The sequence below is a fragment of the Sphaerodactylus townsendi genome, linkage group LG02 (genome assembly GCF_021028975.2).
Source record: "Sphaerodactylus townsendi isolate TG3544 linkage group LG02, MPM_Stown_v2.3, whole genome shotgun sequence".
NCBI classification, from domain to species: domain Eukaryota; kingdom Metazoa; phylum Chordata; class Lepidosauria; order Squamata; family Sphaerodactylidae; genus Sphaerodactylus; species Sphaerodactylus townsendi.
The window spans coordinates 29,417,315-29,440,022 of NC_059426.1; the positions used below are offsets into that span (position 1 = coordinate 29,417,315).

The 22,708-nt window shown below is 41.7% G+C and overlaps 1 protein-coding gene across 2 annotated transcripts in view; it reads right to left on the bottom strand.

Annotated features, from left to right (window-relative positions):
* The window catches only part of METAP1D (methionyl aminopeptidase type 1D, mitochondrial), a 32,765-nt gene that overhangs the window by 6,509 nt on the left and 3,548 nt on the right, over positions 1 to 22,708 (bottom strand). For both annotated transcript variants that reach the window (XR_007243664.1, XM_048486572.1), the window contains exon 3: positions 15,475 to 15,638. Coding sequence is in view for 1 of the 2 variants with exons in the window: in XM_048486572.1 (XP_048342529.1) it covers positions 15,475 to 15,638 (164 nt within the window). In the remaining variant the exon portion in view is untranslated. The remainder of the gene's footprint in view (positions 1 to 15,474; positions 15,639 to 22,708) is intronic.

A 22,708-nucleotide genomic window follows, 5' to 3' on the forward strand; every position in this document is an offset into this window, starting at 1 on the left:
GCAACAACTGTTGATAATTACAGATCCAAACTACGTCAAAATTCAGAGCAAGAGTATAAGAGAGCTCATTTGCATAAGCAGAAATATACAACATCACATCCTTAATCATTGGCATGATAAATAACCCATAAGCTTTTGCAGCCTGAACACTTGGTTGTTATGAGTCTGTTGGGTCTTACAATCAATGATAAATATACACAGGAGCATATTGCGTTATTGGTTTAGCTTGCTGGCATTTATCTGTTCATGGTTCATACCTGGATTACTGGCAGCTATTCACCTCTATCATTTTCCTTTCTGTGAAATATCTCTAAGAAACCCTGGAATCCTATAAAATTCATTACCTGCTATTCCCCTTTGGAACTGGTTATTCCAGCATCCCACCTAGTTATCCAGTATAGCTTAGAATAAAGTTTTCATTTTTTTTAAAGAACCATACTTAGTTGCTTAATGGGTTATATTTGGCTCTAGTCAGAGGCAGACCGCCCATTGGGCAAAATGGGCAGCTGCCTTGGGCGCAGAAATTGTACGTCACGTGGGGGGCGACACAATTTCTGAGCGGGCCCGTCCACTCCCACCCACTCTGGGCGGTGGCCGGCACAAGCCAAGCAGCCTGCAGGTCAGAGTCACTCTTCCCCTGCCCAGCCCCGCCAGCCATCCACAAGCGCAAGGAATGGACTACCACGCTCCAGTCTAGAGCCATAGGTTGCACACTCCCACCTTGAGCCACTGTGGTCAAGCTCACTCAAGGAGAAGATGGTTCCACAAAAGGTCATCAGGGACCTGCCAGTCACTCAGATTCTCTCGAACTAAACACATAATTAGCAATGAAACTTTGCCCATTTTGACAGAGGGAAAGTACAAGCGCCCACTTGAATCATCTTGCTCATTTACAGCAAGGAAGTCCCGGGTTGAATGTACCGTGGTTTTGTTTCACGTTACATTCCCCGCCCCCTTCCCCATTGGTAACCAATTGTGGCCATGACTTAAAGATGACAGATGCTCAGTACCTTTTAAGTATTTTTGCTGGGATTTCAAATCACTATCACATCTTCAAGGGAACCTCATTGACTTTGAAGCCAGCTGAATGAGAATGTAGGGTTCCAGTTGATCCAGTTCCTGATCTATAAAACCCCCAGCTGAGTTCTATTGCATCATTACAAGGCTAGAGAGGCTTGTTAACTGGCTGTATTTTATCTCCCCCTTTCTCCTAGAACAGTGGTTGCAAACCTTTGGCACTCCAGATGTTATGGACTACAATTCCCATCAGCCCCTGCCAATTGGCTGTGCTGGCAAGGGCTGATGGGAATTGTAGTCCATAACATCTGGAGTGCCAAAGGTTCGCCACCACGGTCCTAGAAGCATAGGGTGGTGTGTGTCTGTATGGTCCCCTCTCTACATGCTACCTTTGAAATGGGCAGAGAGAAATCCCGTATCCCTCTGAGGGAACTATCTAAGCATGTCTACTCAAGTCTATTTAATGGGATTTACTTCCAGGAAAGTGTCGGTAGGGCTGGCAAATGTGTGAGAAGCCATAATGGCAAGCGAGTGCTTTTTGGAGGTCAATAGGGCAGTGATTCTTAACAGAGTTTGGTGCACTTCAGCTTAGATTCCTACCCAAGGTTCTACTTAATCCAACGTAAATTCTCCTGCTATTGACAAAGTTGTAGGTGTTTTTTTAAAAAAGCAACAAGCCAAATGCTTAACATTTGTACTGATTCGATTTCAAATAAAATCAACCTATTTTCACTCAAAGGTGAAGCCTTTCTTCCTTTCAGTCCAGTAACACACAGCTGTCTTGCACCAAACCACGTATCTGCACCTTTACTCAAGAATGAGCCGCCACTATAATAGTACTTTCTGTATGATGAATGGTATCTCTGTGCTGAAAAGTGGAAGAGTGGAGAACTAGGTCAATAACTTTTAATGACGCTCACAGATAACACCTTGAATGGATTTTCTGTTGTTGCTGTCGTCGTACAGGTCCTATGGATTAGCTACCGCTCGCTTACCACCCCAACAAAAATCTTTAGCTATTACAGTATTTTGTTTGATTTTGGAGCACAGCAGAGTATAGATCTCAAAATGTATGATAGCTGAAATGTCTTTATGGATCTCCTAAATACTCACAGGGAGTTAAGTAATGGCACACAGGAACAAGGAAGTTAAAGATGGGGGTGAAGGGAAATGTCTTCATCAGATTTGAGATTGTTTCACAGAATAGTAAAAGAGACACAGAGAAAAAGAGATGTAGAAATCAAGAAGAAGCTGGGAAGTGATAGTTTTCTCAACAACGCGTAAGAAGAAACAAGCAAAAAGAAAAGAGCCAGTGTCAGACATCTGACAAGAACAAGTTGGTTTCTTTCTTATCACTAACCTCTGTCTTCTCTCTCTGCTTTTCTCCAACTGCCTTCCCTCATGCCAAAATAATTTAATCAATGTTCTATTTGGGTTTGTCTGCATTCCTCCTAATATGGACCTATTAAGGGAGCCTGTCTTTTCCAGGTTTACTCCACACTGAGGGCTTTTCCAACATGCCATTAAAATCTTCAAAACGTACGTTACTTTATTCATGAATTTAGCTGTAGCTGTTGTTTCGTAGGTAAATGGAGACCTACTACTAAAAATTAAGCAGAGCCCACCATTAGCTTGATAAGGTCTGAACTTCCAGTCAACCTTGCTGCTCGCCAAAGGATCTAAGAATAGAACTATTAAATGTAGTTCTGTGATTCGCTAAAGCAGGGGTGTCCAACTCTGGAGCTTCAGATGTTTATGGACTACACTTGGCCATGCCAGCAGGGGCTGATGGGAATTGTAGTCCATTGAACATCTGAAGAGTCAGAGTTGGACACTGGAGCTTTAAAGGGACAGGATTTGAGATTTTTTTACAGAATGCAGATGGTGAAAATACAGTTTTCAGGGGGAACCTAGGATGAGAGGAAGAGCTATTTACTCTCTGTGCCTCACCCACTGCTACCACACAATACACATCCAGCTCATCCTCGCACACCTCACTCTGCCCTCCCTCACATCCAACCACCACTTACCCACTTCCTCACCCATATTCGCCACAGCTCTCTTTTACTAAAAGCGAGCTGGAGTTTGCCTTTTTATTCAAAGAAAATCCATGGGGTGGGGGTGAACCAACACTACTGGCTCCGCTTCTTTTGCACATAGCCCTTTACGAACCCAGGGAGCTGGCCTCGATCTGAATGCCTCACCACCTTGCCTCTGCTGCCTGACTGGGATAGCCTCTCCTTGCCCCAGTTCTGCCTTACCCAAGCCAGGACTGTTCGAGTGGTCAACCAGCCTTCATGCTGGACAGCCGGGGATTCATGTTTATTCTCTGGACAGTTCCGTTGTGGAATGGAAAGGGTTACCTTATACTAAAAAAACAAGACACCACCATATAACAACGTGAATTGAAAAGGGAAAGAGGGATTCCATTTGACCACCCCAAAAGGCTATGCTGCGGATCACTGGACCTGCATCGACATCTGTGTGGGTTGTGGACTGTGATGAGAAGGACAATTGCCACAGCAACGCGTGGCCGGGCCCCGCTAGTAATAAATAAATAAATATGGTCATGGTAAATGCTCAAACGTCACATTGTGACCACAAGATTGCGCTCTTAATTTTATTTGGGGGTTCTATAATTGCATTTTATTCTTATTTAGGAACTCCTGACTGGAGAGTAGGGTAAATGTTTTAAATAGACCTATGGAAGGTCCTGCATGCTGTTGGCACAGGTGCTGCTTTGTACTGGTAGTCAACTGTGGATTTTGTATGTGCAGTGGGGTACATCTTTGAGGTGTGGGGGAAGAAAAAAAATGAGGTATGCCATTAAGGCATGTGACAGGTATGCAAAAAAGGTACAAACTATACATCCACAAATGTTCATAGACTTCTGCTTGCCATGACTTCAATTTCAGTCGTTGTTGTCATGGAGATTTGGGGAAATTTGTTTTCCATTTTTTTTATTTCTGAGAGGAGTCTTATCAACGGGAGACGTAGTATGTGATTCACACGTTGTTGATCAGATTTTTCTGAACTCATTTTCTAAAGAGTTTGAGTGAACTTACCGCTATGCACCTCATCCTAAAACCCCCGAATTCCAAATTGCTACATGAATTATAATTCCCAAGTCTTCCTTCCCTCCGGTTCAGCCATTAATCTTGCCAAAGCCGGACCAGTTTGTGGGTCAGGAAAGATAGGAACACACGTTCTTCAAATCACTGCCCACTGGACCACACAGTCTCTGCTAGGGCTCAGTTACAAATTTATTGCAGTCTGCAGTGAACAGAACTCTCAGTGTATAAATCCTCCGATCAGAAGAATGGCACACTTCTGAGCTGCACATCTCGCATAGTTTCTGCCCTGACAAAAGATGGGAATCTGCCTAAGTGAAGGCTCATGCTGCGTTACAGTACTGCAAATCACACCTGATTGAAAAGGGGCAAAGATTCCCCTCTCTGGCTTCCCATTCTGCAAAAATGTTGTATGGCTACACACACCAGCAACTGGAATTCAGAGTATCATCCTCGCCCGTCCTCCCTTGTTCAAAAGATGATTTGTTGTATTCTATGCCTGTTCCAACTATTCGATTCAAATGTCTCCCAGGCCAGTTAACAGAGAGGATTTTGACAAAAATCTTCCGTCTTGGGACAACAACAGCACAACACCCAAAATTTTGACAAAACGGAGCCAAGCGATCAAGATATATGGGCTACTCCCGTTCTTGACCTGTAGAACAGAAGCATGAGTGCTTAAGGTTGCTGGAGGATATCATCAAAACAGAGAAATTCTGACCAGATCAATTTATTTAATTGTAGAAACGGTAATGATAAACTGCTTCCAAAAACTGGGCATAGTCTCATCACACAGATTTCCAACTAAGCTGAACTCTCCAACTTGTTGTTTAGAAAACATTAATGGCAAAAAGAAAAGAAAAAGGGAATTTGACCAAAACCAGGTACAGAGTATTTCTTATTCCAAATGTGTAATATTCAAATACCAGCACATTTCAGCAGAATGCATAAATGCCAAGAGCAGCTAACTTAGCTCTTAGGATTTTCAAGGCAAGAGATGTGTACAGGTGTCATTGCCTGCCTCTGCATTGGAACCCTGGACTTCTATCCAAGTACCGAAGACTAACATTACTTGCACAGGTTGCATTTTGAAGCCAATGCTTTCTTTTCTAGACTGCAGAGGCATATCTAGGGAAAATGTAGCCTGGTGCAAAATATGAGTTTTCCACACACACACACCCTCCCCCCCCCCACCGATATGGGCGGCCGCTCTCCCCCACCAGGACCAAACAACTTTTTTTGCACCAGGTCTTGAAGTCAGTGTATGGACCTGGGGTGTGTGTGTGGGAGGCGATCCCCCCCCCCGACTAAATGGCCACAGCCCAGGGACATTTGACCCCTATATCCCCCTAAGCCCCTGCTAGACTGCTACCCATCTTGAATGCTAAACATTTGTGTGCATTATGGGCATGATCCAGTCCAAAAATGGATATAGCAACTGCACAGGGAAGATTCCTAATTGCTTCTATAGAAGTCTGCTTCTTCCCTCACCAAGTACAGGCAGACTCTGAGAAGAGGGAATGATGGGGGATGTGGGATGCATGCACATCACCTGCCCTGTCATGAACAGCTTTTGTGCACTGCACATCTGCACCTGGGACATAAGGAAATCAACCTGGAGGCATTTACAGTGGGATTAGGTCGTACTGATCTGAGCATCTGAAAATATTAAAATTACATTAATACCATTTAGTTGAAATAAATATTGCAAAAACATTTCGCTAAGAGGAGAAATTGCAGGAAGATCTTTTGACAGCTTGTAAAATCCTGGCTGTGTGTTTGTCTCTCTCCTGTTGCAGTTACTAAAGGTCCAGGCATGGGAACCAAAAGTCACAGGACTCTTGACCTTTAGCTCTTAGGGTCAAACTACATGAAAAGAGTGGTGTTTCCTGGGCCTGACTCACTGTCAGTGCAGCCACACACTAGCTGCAAGGAATTTCATTTTTAAAATTATGGAAAGCTAATTTGGCCCAGAACTTAGATGAGAGGGAAGGGGTTATGCATGGACCCAACTTGCCCCCCAAAAGCAGAGGCATATCTAGGGAAATGCCTGGTGCAAAATCTGTGTTTTCCACCCCCCACCCCGTATGGGTGGCCACCCTCCCCCACCACAACCAAACAACTTTTTTGCACCAGGTCTTGAAGTCAGTGTATGGATCCGGGGGGAAGGAGGAGGGGTGTGGGGGATAATTTTCCACCCCCCACGTGACTAAATGGCTGCAGCCCGGGGACACATGACCACATATGTTCCCCTAGGAGGTACGCCCCTGCCAAAAAGTAGTGTGATTTGGCCCCTATCCTGTAAAAGATAGCCTGGTGCTGGCTGGAAGCCAAACCTTCAGCCTCCCTCTTCCCTCCTTCTGTTCATTTGCTTCTTCTATACTCCTGTGCTGTATGTTAGAGTTATAAGCTGCTATTAGTCTCCATTGTGGAGAAAGGTGGGATATAAGTGAGTGAGTGAAAAGGACTACATTTGTAGATTGATCAGTTTGCACCAGCATCGTCTCACTTCAGAACGTTTCAGACCTTGTTCCAACTTCTATCTTTTCAGGAAATTAGATCCCAATATGCCCAAGGTAGTTTTCCAGTGGTGGCTACACAGCTCTACAGCAATTTTTGCGAAGAGGTCAACACATCACTGCTTAGTTTTAGAAATGATGCTTGTACAAATTATGTGTCATTAAAAGAGAGAGAGAGAGAGAGAGAGAGAGAGAGAGAGAGAGAGAGAGAGAGAGAGGCCCCTTCTGCACACACAAAATAATGCGTTTTCAAACCACTTTCACAACTGTTTGCAAGTGGATTTTGCCATTCCACACAGCTTCAAAGAGTATTGAAAGCAGTTTGAAAGTGCATTATTCTGCATGTGCGGAATGAGCCAGAGGGTTTTAACTATATTTTGAATCTCTTCTGTGACCATTCAGTGGTTATTATAACTGTCTCTGCATTAGGGAATAGAGAGATTTCTGCAGAAATAGCTGAAGCTTTAATCTGAGAGGGCAAAGATCATGAAACCACTTAAATAAATTCAGTTTATTTATTTAAATAAATGTAAAGGATGCAAAGAAGTTGGGCTTTAATCTGGGACAGGGTATACATGGAACATGTTTTCAGTGTTGAGAGTCAGAGCTGGGAACCTGAGGAGATTCCTCTGAGTGTATGCGAAGTGCCTGCCAAAGACAACTTGTCCTCCCACCCAAAAATAATAGCTCCTTTATCTGATATGGCAGCCAAGAAAGCCCATGCAATTCTGGGATGCATCAATAAGAGTACAGTGTCTAGATCGAGGGAAGTAATTGTACCACTCTACTCTGCATTGGTCAGACCTCACCTAGAGTACTATGTTCAGTTCTGGGCACCGCAATTTAAGAAGGATGTTGACAATCTGGAATCTGTCCAGAGGAGGGCAACCAAAATGGTAAAAGGTGTGGAATCCATGCCCTACGAAGAGAGACTTAGGGAGCTGGGAATGTTTAGTCTGGAGAAGCAAAGGTTAAGGGGGGACATGAAAGCTTTGTTTAAGTATTTGAAGAGATGTTATGTCGAAGAGGGAGCAAGCTTGTTTTCTGCTGCCTCGGAGACTAGGACACGGAGAAATGGATTCAAGGCGCCGGAAAAGAGATTCCACCTAAACATTAGGAAGAACTTTCTGACTGTCAGGACTGTTCGACAGGGAAATCCACTGCCTCAGAGTGGTGGAGTCTCCTTCTTTGGAGGTTTTTAAACAGAAGCTGAGTGAACATATGTTGGGAGTGCTTTGATTGTGTGTTCCTGCCTGTCAGGGGGTTGGACTTGATGGCCCCTGTGGTCTCTTCCAGTTCCAACTCTATGATTCTATCTAATACCACACAGCAGGTACTAGACAACATCTAATACCAAACCCCATTTCTAAATCAGAAATTTGTCAATGTATATGCACACACATATATATAGAGAGAGAACGAACAAACAGCCTTATAATGAGTCTCAGCCACAGGTCTTTCACATCATCTACTGCTTGATCCTTAGCTAGAGATTGACCCTGGGACCTTCTGCATGCCAAGAAGATGTTTTGAGCTGCAGTCCCTTCCATAATGTACAATCATCAATGGGGGGAAAAATTAACCAGATTTGTATTTACTTCAAAGGACAGTGTCAACTCAAGCTCAGAGAGAACAGAAACCAAACTTCTGCTGCATCTTCCTCCACCCAGCACTTTGCAATTGGAGAAGTCACTGGCATTTGGGTCAGCCAGTGGGTTTGGCTTTGTTACGCTGTTTAGCAAGGTGAGGGCTTATCTGCCAAGGCCAATGAGTGAGTCAGTGGCTGGAATCTAAATCAAAATTTCCTTTAAACATTCCATGTTTGAGTCCCTGAATATTAACCTGACAAGAGAGGCAAAAAAAGAGACAGCACATGAATGCAGTGAAAAGAACCAGTTCATGAAACCTGAGCGTTGAACAGAGCTACAAAGTGAATTCTGGAAAGTCTTCCAGCAGACATTTGGAAACGCAGGACTGCCCATCTAGCAGTATTGCACGGTTATGGGCCAGAAGAAAGCAGAAGTTATGGGCCAGAAGAAAGCAGAAGTCATGGGCCAGAAGAAAGCAGAAGGCCAGATCTCCCCAACCCCAATGGCCTGAAATCTCCCCCCAAAAGGGTCAGCAAGTCTAGTGTTCACAGAAAAGCACACAATTAAAATGTAAAAAAGATCTGGATAAGATCTTTCCAAACTACTGCCCCCGAAGATGATGACATTGGGATCAAAGCTCATTTAGAGATTCCTGAAGAATCTTATGTCATCCTAGTGGATAATAAAGGCTATGACATTCTCAGGAGTGAGTGACCAACAGTGCAATCCTATGCAAAGCTAACCTGGTCTAAACCCATGGATTTCAGTCATTTTCGGTTACTCTGCATAAAATTGCACAAAAACTCTTTTTAAAGATGCTCAGGCCCTTTCCGCATGGGCCAATAAACCTGGGTGAGAGGTGGGTTAAGTGAACCTGTCCTCGCCCTGGGCCATTCGCAAGTGGAAGCCAGCCATGCGAATGGGGCGCATGCCTTTGCACAGAGGCGCATGCTGTTTTGGGTCCCTGCCTCCCTGCAAAGCACAGCAGGACCACCCAAAAGGCCATGTTATGGTCCATTCCCCCTGCGTGGCTGTGCAGGTGGGAGCTGGGGGCTGCGATTGGCTTGGCCGCAACTATGAGGTGCGGTAAAATAAAAGAATAGCTGAAAATGCAATTCTCAAAAAACCCACCCTGTAGCCAATATCATAGGTGAGGGGCGGTTAGACCCGTGTTGGGGCGGGAACTGTGTGAAGTTCCCACCCAACACGGGTTTTATCCTGTCCTTCACCTGCATTTATTGGCCCATGTGGAAAGGGCCTCAATCTGCCAATGATGGAACAAGTGAAATAAATCCCAATGGAAGTATTTAGCAATAGAACTTCAGAATTGCCTCTTGGCCTTCTCTCAACCCAGCTACAACAAGAAGGTGGCCTTGAGATGCTCAATAAAGTTAGATAAAACTGATTTGACATACTTGGACAACAATGACCAACTCCTTGCAGAAGGAAGAATGAAACAAAGAGACAATTCAACGGCACATTAATGTTTATTACAAAAAATTGTATCCCACTTTTCTGCTCTTCCAAGAACCATCAAGACATAATGCATTCTCAAACATGATCCCACCAACTCAAAATTCAACAAGAAGTTGATTCTTCAAAGCCATTCCCCAAACTGCATTATATGCCTGGGAGAGGGCTGGCTTACAACTCTTCCCACTGTTATATAAATGTCACATATACCTTTCATGTGTGTAACCCCACAAGCCTAATTTGGGGATGGGACACTTCCATGTCACTTCCTGGAGGTTTGAAATGGCCCTTCTCAGAGATACATCAGAATGGCATACAACCTTTCAATCCATGTGTCTCTAAGCCTCAACATGGAAGTCATTTTAGTAACGTTACTAAATTTTTGAGCAATGTGGAGAGTGGCTTTAAAGGAATAGCTCCTCTGAATTTTGAGGGGGTGCATTCATGACTGAGAATGTACTATGTCAATCTACGTGCCGCCCGACTGCCTGTTGACTTGGCTTCAACTAGATCCATCACTTTCCTATTAGCTGTGTCTGTGAAGTAAAGGAAAGTCTTGACAGAACTAGGTAGGATTTCACTGATGGTAAAAAAAATGAAGCATGAACAAAGTACATCTGACTTCCAAAGTCTACGCTGCACATAATTTTCCAGTCTTTGGGTGATTCGTACAAGACATTTTCTGTCCATGTGACCATTTTCTGCCCTGGATATACGCTCTGGTGAATACACATTGTGTGTTAACTCAGTGATCACAGACAAAGTGGTGACAGATTCAGAAGCTACTGTGATTGCAGCAAATGGAAAAATTGCCACTCGGACCCATACCCATGAAGAATACTACTTCACAAACCACATTTGTCCATGGAAGATCACAGCAAGCAAAGATCTGGATGGCTCGTATAGACAAAGTAAACTGGCTTTAAGTTGGATGCTTAAAGTATAAAGTCATTCCAGTGCTTCACATTGTGCCCCTAAGGAGAGTTACATCCTTCTAAATCTATTGAAGTTCACGGACTTAGCTATAAGGGTACAACTCTTCTTGGGATTGCTCTGTCTGTTTACCCCTACCACATAGATACATAAATCCCATTTTTTTGTGGATGGAACCTACCCTATCCCTACTTGCTTCCCTAAACCCTGTGTTGTCCCCCAGCTGGATCCATGACCTGAAACAGGGGTTTTCTTCTGTTTTCCTTATTTATACAACTGCATGTCCCTGCAGATTTGCAAGACAAAAGTTGCTGATGTTTTTTTTCTCTCTTTCTCACAATACTAAAACCAGGGGGCATACATTGAAAACGCTGGGGGGAAGAATTAGGACTAATAAAAGGAAACATTTCTTCACGCAATGCGTGATTGGTGTTTGGAATATGCTGCCACAGGAGGTGGTGTTGGCCACTAACCTGGATAACTTTAAAAAGGGCTTGGATAGATTTATGGAGGAGAAGTCGATCTATGGCTACCAATCTTGATCCTCCTTGATCTGAGATTGCAAATGCCTTAGCAGACCAGGTGCTCGGGAGCAGCAGCAGCAGCAGCAGCAGAAGGCCATTGCTTTCACCTCCTGCATGTGAGCTCCCAAAGGCACCTGGTGGGCCACTGTGAGTAGCAGAATGCTGGACTAGATGGACTCTGGTCTGATCCAGCAGGCTAGTTCTTATGTTCTTATGTTGGGGCTATTCCTCAAACACCAGAGATGTAAAAATAAAATTTTAAAAATGCTTATTTAGAAGCATGAAAAACTAGAACTCTCAAATGCAAAATCACATGATCCATAACAGAGATTTTGCAAAAGATGAGGAACAAGGAGAGTGATAGGAAACCAAATCATAGCCAGGCAAATCAGCGGTGGTTTCCTAATAATCAAAGGTGCGCAAGGTGTAGGTTTTATTTCTAATACAGAAGGGAGCACGTGACCAAACACAACATAAGCCAATGCTAATCAAGGCAAGCGTGGGGCTACCTGTCACGAAGAGCCGGACCAACCTTGAAACATACATTTTAGAAGATTAATTCAATAGTACCATACTGGCTTACCTTGTTTGCTTACACAATGCTCTTGGGAGAGCTTAAGATATTTCCCTTAACTAGCAATCTTAGACTACGGAAACGAGCAAGTTCAGGGATTCCCTCTAATGACAATGAATGATGAAGTATAATTAGTAATATTTTTGAAAGCCCACAATTGTGGGCTTTCTCCGTTAAAGAAAGGTACATTTTAGTTTCAAACCAACACAAATTACTATATATTTTTTCCCTTACAATAGTGTTGAACTTTTATGTGAGGTGCTCTGTTCCTGAAAGGCAGACATGATGGATTGAAATAAAAGATAATTTATTGCCATGCTTACTTTCAAGTGCAGGGAGAAGCAGTGTAATTGTAATTTACAGTAGCTGTCAAAGAAAATCTATCACAGATGACATTAAAATGACTTATTTTGCCTGAGCCACTTATTGTTTAAATGTGCATAATCTGATAGAAACAGATTTCTTTTTTAAAAGTCTGCCTTTGTATTGTTCTAAGTTAATATCAAAACATATATTTATAAGTTAAAACGTTTAGAAACCATTTATTGATACCCTTATCTCAGTAATTTTAACTACAAGTTCGAAATTGGTTTTTTTATTTAACTGCAACTATGTTTTCATTTGTTTGGATTGAGGCAACCAATTGCAGGGCTCTTAATTTACTGTTTTTAAAGATTTCAGGATTTCAACAAAGTTAAAAAGAAAAAATATGACAAGGTGTACAGAAAGACTACTGAGGTGCAGCAATACTGTCCCCACTCTGCCTCCACTGAGGTATGGTGACCAGCTTAAAAAGACTGAACACCATCAGATCAGCAATTGCTTAGGCCAAGGAAACCAATCAGCAATGCAGTTTTTTAAAAATCTCTGTCTGTCTGACAGACTAATTTGTCCGACAGATCCTTTTAACTCCAAATAACATAATTTAATTTCAGGATCCTTTTAAATCCCACGGTATATATTTACAGAATTTAGCTTTTCCACCCAGGATCTGAAAATATGCTCTGCCAAGACACCCACTGCATTTTAGAAAGATGAAACCCATTCAAATTTTGAACGAGCCTTTTCTCTAACGCCAGCAAGGCAGACATTGATTTTTTTTTTCATGTCAATCTCTAATTTTGTTAACAGTGATCATAAAACAACAAAAAGATCACCAAATTGTAACAGGCCCGGATAAGCTCCCAGTCCTTAACAGTATGGAGATTTAAACAAAACCAACATATTTAATCATAAAATAAGATATCCAAAGCGTGTGTGTGTGCGTGTGTGTGTGTGTGTGTGTAGAAATAGCCCAGATGATCGCAGTCTGTTATTTTGTATGTAATTGTGACTACAGACCAATCCAGATTAATTTGCTTTTCAACACAGCTTTGCATACACATTTACATGCTGTGAAAATACTGACCTCTGGTATTGACATAGCAAGAGAGAGAAAAGGGGGACCAATGTCACTTTCAATTCTGCCTGTCTTGTCTTTCTTTTTTAAAAAAAATACAACTAGAATTAATGTAGTAATCTAATGAAATGCATTACCCTGCACGGAGATTTATCAGATTTTTTCCAAGTGAATGCCATACTTTGCTGGCACCGGGTAGAGTTCACCTGCGCGTTGGTGTGGCGTGTGGCTCTCTCCCTCTCTGTCTTTTTTTGTAAAGAGTTAAGTCGTACACAAAAAAGGGGGAACAAAGGTCAGCACCCAGCCGCCACTTGAATGTGAGATTTTTCTTTTTATTCCCCTTGATGTATACTAGGCTCTGTGTTATTAGTCTTAATGATGGAAAATTGTAGTGTTGATACAAATCTTTTTTTCAAAGTAGTAGGCGGGAGCTCCATTTGTTAGCAAGTTTTTTTGTGACTAAAAGCCACGGACAGTACATTTATGTAGCAGTAAAAAGGCCTAGATGCTCTTTCCATAGCAGAACTAATTATTCCCACTGTGACCTTCCTTCTCTACCCTATTCCTAGTACATCTCATCTGCACGCCTGTTCCTCTGTGTAGATGGTGTCAGAGAATATGAAAAACCCTATAATGAAACCATTTTCATGATGGAGAAAGGCTACTGGAGTTGCACTTGCTACAAAGAGGCTCAATTATATGAGTAATTGTGATAATTTTCTACATTCATAGCCTTCAATGGGGAGGGGGGGAATGAGAGCCACAAAGGAAAATTACTTTAACAAGAAAGTACAGAGAGTAAAAATGGAAGAAGAGACAAAAAGGTGGGGGGGGGGGGGAGAGAAGAGAGGAAAAAAATAAGCAGAGAGGGAAAAAAGTTTAAAAAAATAGATCTGGTAGGGAGGAATAGCACGACAGAGAGAACAACAGAAATGCTCAAAAAGCTCATGTGCAGCTGTGTTACACAATTAAATTGAATTTTTTTCCCCTGCAGTTGATGAATGTGACTACTGCAAATGTGCCTCTGTAGTTAGCTATCATTTGTTGTTCCGTGACAGGAAAAGGATAATTACCTCTCAGAGAGAATCAAAGGCTGACATGCCCTTTAGACACAGCCATGAATGCAGTGCTCAAGAGAATGCTTGAATAAGAATCTCGTCTTCCGTGCCCCCTTCGACTTGAGAATAAATTTTGTTAAAATGCAAGAGCACCACCAGTAAATTTGTTGAACCCTGGGTGCTCAAAAATACGGAGGTGCATCCAGAGACTCATCCCATTTGCAAAAATAAAACTACATTTTGAATTCACTTCTATTATATTCATGGACAGTATGATAGTGAGATATGCATTAAATTTCTTTTCCCAGTAGGGGTCTGATTCAACATTTCCTATGAAAGAACAGAAAGACAGTATCTTTTTTCCCCAGGCTAGTTAGCCTATAATTTAAAACTGTCAAAAACACAATTTTATACAAAGTCTTCAATAAAAGCTTTTCAGATATAACCCAAAGTGGTTTTACTAAAGTTTGATTCAGACTCTGTTACAATATTTTTAAAGCTATAAATACATCAAACTGATATTTTGCTGCTCTTCTTCTCCCCCCACCTTATTCCTCTCAAAGTATTTGAAGATTTATACCCGGGAGGAGGGGAAAGCGGCACCTTTTCAAGATTCTGAGCCATGCACATTTTTATAGCCGTCAAGATTCAAGCAATCTCCCCCCCGCCCCATAGCCATTAGTAAACATATTAATGAAAAGGCGTAAGAGGCGATTTTCAAAAAAATTGTACAGAAGTGTTAAAAAGAAACCAGTAATATGCTTTAATCCAACCGACAACAATTGTTCATTTCAAATTGTTCATTGCAATTCAATTGTACCAGGATTAAAACAAAAAAGGGGGAGGGATCCGTTTAAGGGGGCTTTCTTGCATTTATTACACTTGCAGGCAACTTGGCATGTGAAGGGAAGACTTTTCTATCACTGAATATTTTGAAAGACCTTCGCTGGTTCCTTTCCTGGTTGCTGTAATTCCATCCCTGCTGACATTATTTCACATGTGTAACAATGTCCCAAGCTAATTTTTTTATTAAGATAAATATCCCTCATGCCTACCAAGGTATGACTGAAGCCAATTTGCGTTGCGTCCCTGGCTCTTTCTACGGGTATCTCTGCTGACCCTGCCTGGTGTGATTTTCTTTTTAAAAACCCTTTTCTTCTCCAAGGAACAACATCACAGGCTGGCAGTTCACATAGTGATATCAGACTGAAATGATGGTTCTGAATCACAAAACATGTCATCAAGTTTTACACCAAACCACCAATAACCTTTGTCCCTCTTGCCAGCCCTCCCTTTACTTGTCAGGAGAAGGCTTACCTGATTGTGTTTCCAATTACAGAGAAAGGAGCCTCAGGTCTGCAGGCGGCAATTGCTTCATCTCTACATTTTCTGGCCACCTCCACTAACTTTTGACCAGCCTCATCCACACTGCCCACGAAAAATGTTTCAGAAGTGTCACCATGGTAGCCGTTGAAATACACCTAAACAGATATAGAAAAGGTGTTTTTTTAATTAAGACTATTGCACTTTACATTAACTAACTGAAGTACATTCCTAAGCCCTCTCTCTCTCTGTGATACGTCTAGTCACGCACAGGTGTCAAACTTGTGGCCCTCCAGATGTTATGGACTACAGTTCCCATCATCCCCTGCCAGCATCATGCTGGCAGGGAATGATGGGAACTGTAGTCTATAATGTCTGGAAGGCCACGAGTTTAGTGGTAATTTGCAATAGAGGACATTCACACACAAATACATATGCACACGTATGTGACAGTAAACAGAATAGGAAAGGGAGGTCTGGGTGGGGGTAAGGATGGAAAAAGTTGTTTATCAGGGTAAACATGAAGATTGGCTGTGTTTTAAAAATATACATTTATTATCATTTATTTACTTCATTTGTATCCCACCTTACTCCTCAAGAGGAACCTGAAATCGCTTACATTGCTCTCCTCTCCTTCATTTTACCCTCACAACAACGTTGCGAAGTAGGTCACGCTGAGAGTGTGAGACTAGCCCAAGATGGCGCAGTGAGCTTAGATGTCTGAGATGTAGATTCTCTTTACAGGGGTGGACCATTTTTTTAAACCTGCACACTGAAGCTCCAAGTCCTGCCCAGATCCAGCCTTTTTAAGTCCCACTGTCACCAAGTGGATTTAAGCAGTCCTATAGCATGGAACTTCAGCATAAATCTTGGGAGAAGTACAGACGTTAAGGAGAGGAAACTTAGAACAATGCAGAAACTACTCTTATGAAACTGAAATGTCAAAAGGTTGGATGGGAGAAGGTGTGATAAAGAGCTTTAGCTAGTGCTGGGATAAAAGCTAAGGACTAGGGCTGTCTTAACAAATGGGCAAGCTGCCCGGGGTCTCCACAAGCATAGGGATGCCATGCTAATCTATGTATGTGATGACGTGATGTCAATAAATAAATAAATAAATACTATACTAAACTATAAATATTTGTTATGGGAAAATGCGTATTTAGCATGTGTTTTACTAAAGCTAACGAACAATGTTAATGTTAATTTTTTATGACAACGAGTAGACGTTGGTTTGGTATCATGGTCACCTCTGCAACCACATGTGCATGTATGCGTACATATCTCATTCACTACATAAAAAGTGTATATGTTAATGTCCCTTCAACTCACTGGACAGTTAATAGCAATGATATTGGTTATATTTATATGCCATTGGTTCTTAGAGATTGAATCTGAAATTCATTAGGAACACTTGTAGGGTAAGCATGTCGTAGTTCTTCAAGATCACGGATTCACGTTTTTATTCCTATGAGTGGTTGTGTAGGGAGGGGCCCTTCAGACACTGCTTTGCCAGGAGGCCTATAATGTTAAGTCGGCCCTGGCTAAGGACCAGTTGCCATATTTCCCCACAAAGCCTCAAAGTGGCCACGTTCTCCCTGGGGCCTTGGAGTGTTTATCTGCATCACCGATTTCATTTGTCAAGGGGCTACTGACTAAATCCAAATTTACATCCCGCGACACTTGCACAGAGTGGCTACCCCTTCTTTCTTGCAAACAGATCAGATTCTACAGTGCCTGCGATGAGCATTGTTTCATGGCACAAAGAGGCGCTAAGAGGATGCCAGCGTACAGTGCCTAGAAGATTATATGTTATCTTTATATTAAGACAGCACCAAACCTCGGTGTCAGGAGGATGTTTACATTTTTAAAAGTTAATAGTCCGAAATGCAGTGCAGATCCCCACATTCCTTATTTGGATGGGAATTTATTTCTGGACAAGAACTAGTTTCAATTCCTTTAAAATGGCACCAGTTACCACTTGCATGTCATACCAATGTATATGTGAACTATAATTCAAGCAAAAAATGGGCTAGATGACTATTAGCATGAATACCTATGCGTTCAATACATACTGGCCGTTTTTAGACAATGCCTTTGAAAATAACTCCTATAACCGTGAACTACCAAAGGGGCAGACTGTATATATATGTCTGATTTTTTTTAAGGGTAGGGGGGTAATGGTAATTCTGGCTGTATGCCTCACACTCAATAGAAATGAAATGCTCTTACAGAAACAAAAGATTACCTTTGACACTGTAGTATCAGGCAACAGGGATTTCTCAGTAATTTCTGAGTAGATAATTCCAGTTCTTACATTATGGGAATCTTCCTATCTGTAACTAAAGTCCTACGTACCATCATGTGCTTGGGAGTTTAAAATAATAATATAGAATAGAAGTGCCATTTTTAATTGGTTACGACTTCAGTCTGCTGAAACGCTGCTTCTTAAACGTAAGTGAAAACTACTCTGAAAACAATCCCATATAAATCCCCAGGGTGTACAGACTACGCAACTAAAAAGAGATTTCTAGCTAAACATGCCCAGGATCAGGCCAGAATTACCTCCGTTGTCTAAAAAGAGGGTTAGGCTTTGACACAGACATTTGAAGAAAGTGGGGGTGGGGGGGAGGGGTTAGGCATTAGAAGAAGCTTTTCTGCTAGTAAAAAAGAGAGGGGGCTTTGTTAGGGTTCATAGGATGTGCTCAGAGACCAAAGATGTATCAGTTGTGGGTTGTAGTCAGGAGGGGAATTAAATGAGATTGAATGAAAAAAAAACTGGTTGCATCTCACTGAACAGATGCAAGTCAGACACATTTAGCCAAACTTCCACCAAACGTGATTTTACCATGTGAGACTATGCATGTCTATCTCAAAACCAAGTTCCACCGGTACTTATTTCCAACATTATAGAATTGCAAGCTTAAGCACCTAGCTGTATACTACAAGCCTAAGCAGTGAATGCGGTGTAGTCTCCTTCTGAATAAATGCACAGAGAATTACATATCCCATGACTAACTTGCTCTGAACTGTAACCGCTGTACAGAAGCCACCACCCTCGCCACCCATGAAGGAAAATTATATTGCAGCAATGTTTGGTCAACTGTTTCCACCAAAATCCAGAGATTCTGGCTCTTTTTAAAAAATGCATATAACTGGGTTCTGTCAAATTCTTTTCTTTCTGGGGGGGCTGGGGGCTGGGGGCTGGGATCCCCATAGTATTTTCTTTCAGGCACTAGGATATTTTTCAGGATCCTTTTGTATATAATGTTTTCTCAACCCTTCAGATACAAAAGTACACAATCCCCTGCACCACCATGCAGGAAAGAAGGATAGCGAAATAATTAATCACATAAACCTCTATAAGCTCTACCATTATTCCTGGAATTTGGATAATAGGACTTTTACTAATAAGTGTTATTGACAGTGTTCAGGCCATAACAAACACAACAGCAACTAATATATCTTTTTAAAATTCTATTTTTAAGATGTATAAACAACAATCAGAGTAAGTAGCTATTGTAGTTTAGTAAGTGTCAATGCTAAAATTATGACTGTCTACTAAAGATGTAGGAAAGCCCTACAGGATAATTAGTGGTTAAGAGCTGTAATGTGTTGGTGGTCAGTGAAGTACAAAGAATTTGTTTTTATAATTCTTAAAACAACATGGAAAGACCATGTGAGGAGAGTAAATAAAATGCTTTCCTGTGTAGTCTCTACCCCAACCCCAACAAATACAGTAAAATATATTTAGTTTGTAATTCCAAAACAATTTGCACTCACAGAAAAGCATTTCCATTTGATAGGCAGAAGATTATTATTTAATCATTTTATAGATCTTGTATGTAACCATAAACAAATTATTGCAGAAAGCTATCTACTATAATTGTCCTTTTTTGACCATAATCATTGTTTCTGTCTATGAAATGGCCCAGTTATGCCCATTAAAAAGGTCAATTATAAATGCTGCCAAAAAAAATCTTCCTCAAGCATATTAGCTATGAATTATGATAGATCAACAAGTCCTACTCGAGTGTTAAAACATCATACCAAAAGGAGGAAAATCAATAACAGTAGGAAGCAGATATTCCTGGACACTTTTGTTATTCTAATTTTATGGCAGCAGCAAGCAGTTTATGATGATGAAGAAAAAATTAGGAATGAATTTTATGAAACCTTTAAATTTCAACATTACTTGAAAAGAAGATTAGGAACAGCCTAAATCAAAGTACAAAAACAGATCTGAATTTACAGCAAACACGCTGCCTCAAGCAGCTAATTGAAAAGGCAGCATATGCTTTTTCTAAGCAAACAAACACATTTGTTGGAATAAACAAAAGTAAGCCTCTGAATTATATCCTGATTCTGAAAATGTATACTAAAAAATATGCACCGCTGAGTTCAATGGGATTGGACTACATATTCAGGAACATTCAGAGGATTTACAAAGATTTTTTTTTTGGCCTTAAGTCACAGCTGATTTATGGCAACTGTAGGGTTTACAACGCAAGACTTCTTCAGAGTTGGTCTGCCATTGCCAGCCTCCGCATCACCCTGGTATTCCCTGGAGGTCTCCCATCCAAACACTAGCAAGGTCAGGGCTGAAAGTATGTGGCTAGCCCAAGGTCACCAAGCTAGCCTCCATGGGGTAAGTTGGGATTTGAACTTGGGTTTCCCAGTTCCACATCTGACATTTTAACCACTACATCACGATGGCTCTCGAACAAGGACTTGTAGAGGGCTCTTATTTTCCCCATCTCCCACTATTTTATCTTTACCTTCCCTGAAAACCCCTGTATTCTCTCATTTCCCTTTTTCCTTCTCTCCTTCCCACTCGCAGCCAACTGACCATTATCTGCCACCCCTCTGCAGCTAAATTTATTTTGTTTGCATTATGCTTTTGTCCACAACAGGGCCTCAAAACAGCTTATCTCATTCATTTTGTCTTAACAACCCTATGAAGTTGGCTGGTTGTGTGACTGGCCCAAGGTTAACCAATGAGTTTCCATGGCAGAGTGGAGATTCGAATCTGGGTCACCCAGATCCTAGTCTGAAATGCAAACTACTACATCACACTGGCTTTTGTGAAGTGGTTGCCATCAGTAGCAAGCAGCCAGAGATGGATAAATTGGATGGTAACAAATTGTTCAGTGGTTGCCACCAGGCCTAGCCTCAATGAGTCCTCCCTCAAAGGCCAAAACAGTCCTGGAAAGGACCCTGTCCACCCTCCTGCCATTTACTGACAGAAATAAATGTTTGAAGGCTGACAATACTGCTGTGGTTGCCTAGCAACCTGCATAATTGACACTGAGCTCCCCTGGAGCTGCTTCTAATATTGGGGAGGGGTTAACCTACCTGTGTGTGTGTGTGTTTTAGATTTCAGATATTTCTGCAAACCTGGGGTATTCATGGCCCCAGTCTCTGGATTTAAATAACCAAAGATGGGGCCACACTGAGTCAGATCATTCAAGATAATTTTTAAAGCTCTGGACTTATGCATCAGGAAATAGTTGAAAACATCTCTGGTGATTCTGTTAATGTGGGATTCTAGAGGTCTTGTGTTTCCATGGGAATGGTGGGTACCAGAGAAATCCAGAACTGGTGTCAAGAGAAGGAGGTTATCAGGGACACTGGGACAAGAACTCTTGCACTGGAAGGAAGCAGAACCAACTGCCTTACTGGATCCAATGTGCTACTTTAACTGTATTGACAGTTCAAACCATTGGTTGGAACCAAAAGTAAGTTACTTGAGTTTTAAGGGATCAAACCATCAGAGGCCATGGTCTAAAGAGCTGTGTTTCTCCTAAGAGACTCTGGGCCTATGTTTCTTGAGCCCCAGGCCCTTTTCCAAATCTCTCCCCCTCCCCATTGTTCCAGATGCATATTAAACTAACAGGGCATTGTTTGCATTTAACATGATGTTAAATGCATGGACCCAATGTAACCAATGCTGATGAGTAACATTTGAAGATTACAGTTTGGATTCAGGCTACAATTTGCACAGGTACAATGACCTACAGCTACAGAATGTTGATGTACACCGCCCTGAGCCCTTCAGGGGAGGGCAGTTTAAAAATGAAATTTTAAAAATTTTTTAAAAAATGTGACTTTTCCCTGGCAGACTGAAGCATCCTGTAACATCATGTTCCTAAGAAACAGGAGACAGGATTTTGGGGGGAGGCACTTTGGGCTGCTGAGGGAAAGGAGGAAATCGTGCTTCATGGGGGAAATGTCAGCATGGATCCAAACCTAGGCCTAATGTATTTTGAATACTATGAAATGATCACAGTTAAATGGAAGGTAAAAAAAAATGATTAGGTTGGAGCTGTGAACAAAGAATCGTCAAAGATGTTTGTATTCATAGATTAAAGCAGTTGAGTTGACATTACTGGTGTCAGTGACAAAAAAAGAAGAAAAGTAGAAGGTATCCCTTGTGTTTAATAAAGGCTTGAATTGGTTAAGCAAGATTTTCCTGAAGTTATTATACAACATCCACGATCCCACAATTAACTGATATTTTACAACCAGTCTTGATTAGTTGGCAGTCACTGAACCCACCAAACAAAATAGCAACATTCAACGGAATACAAATATGGTCACCAATTCCGCACGCGCACACACACACCCATCATTTGGGGAGGGGTCTCCTTGTCTCTTCAGTTCCACATACTACTGTAGAAAAGGTATTATTTCTGATGGTGGTGGGATATCATCCATTATGCAGAGGAACAACCCTCCTCCTTTGTTTCCTGTTGTGCAGGCGCTCTAGCGTTCCAGTGAAGTTACATGTTGAAGAAGCAGTTCAAAAATGTCTCAGCCTCCATTTCTATTACTGAGAACTACCAACCCAAAATGGAAGCCAAAACAACTCCTGGAGCAAGCACTTGAGGGAATAAAAACAAGTACCCCACCCCCAAAAAACCACAATTGTTATTGCATCAGTCTCCAATTACATGCAGCAATGACTCCTAGTACTCTTTTCAATGGTCCCAGCTTCAAAATCGCTGTTTGTCCAAAAGTCACATCAATTGACCATGCTAGTTTGTATCTCTGCCCCAACATTACATTGCTAGTTACACTGCTAGTTCAATACAATAAAGAGATTTTTAAAAATCCCTTTTGAAAATAGAAGAGGAGGAGGAGGAGAAAATGGCTGAAGGAGAGGTCGGGCAACTTCACAGGATGTGGATAAAGGCCAGGAGCAGGCGCCATTACCTGGAGAAACAGAAAC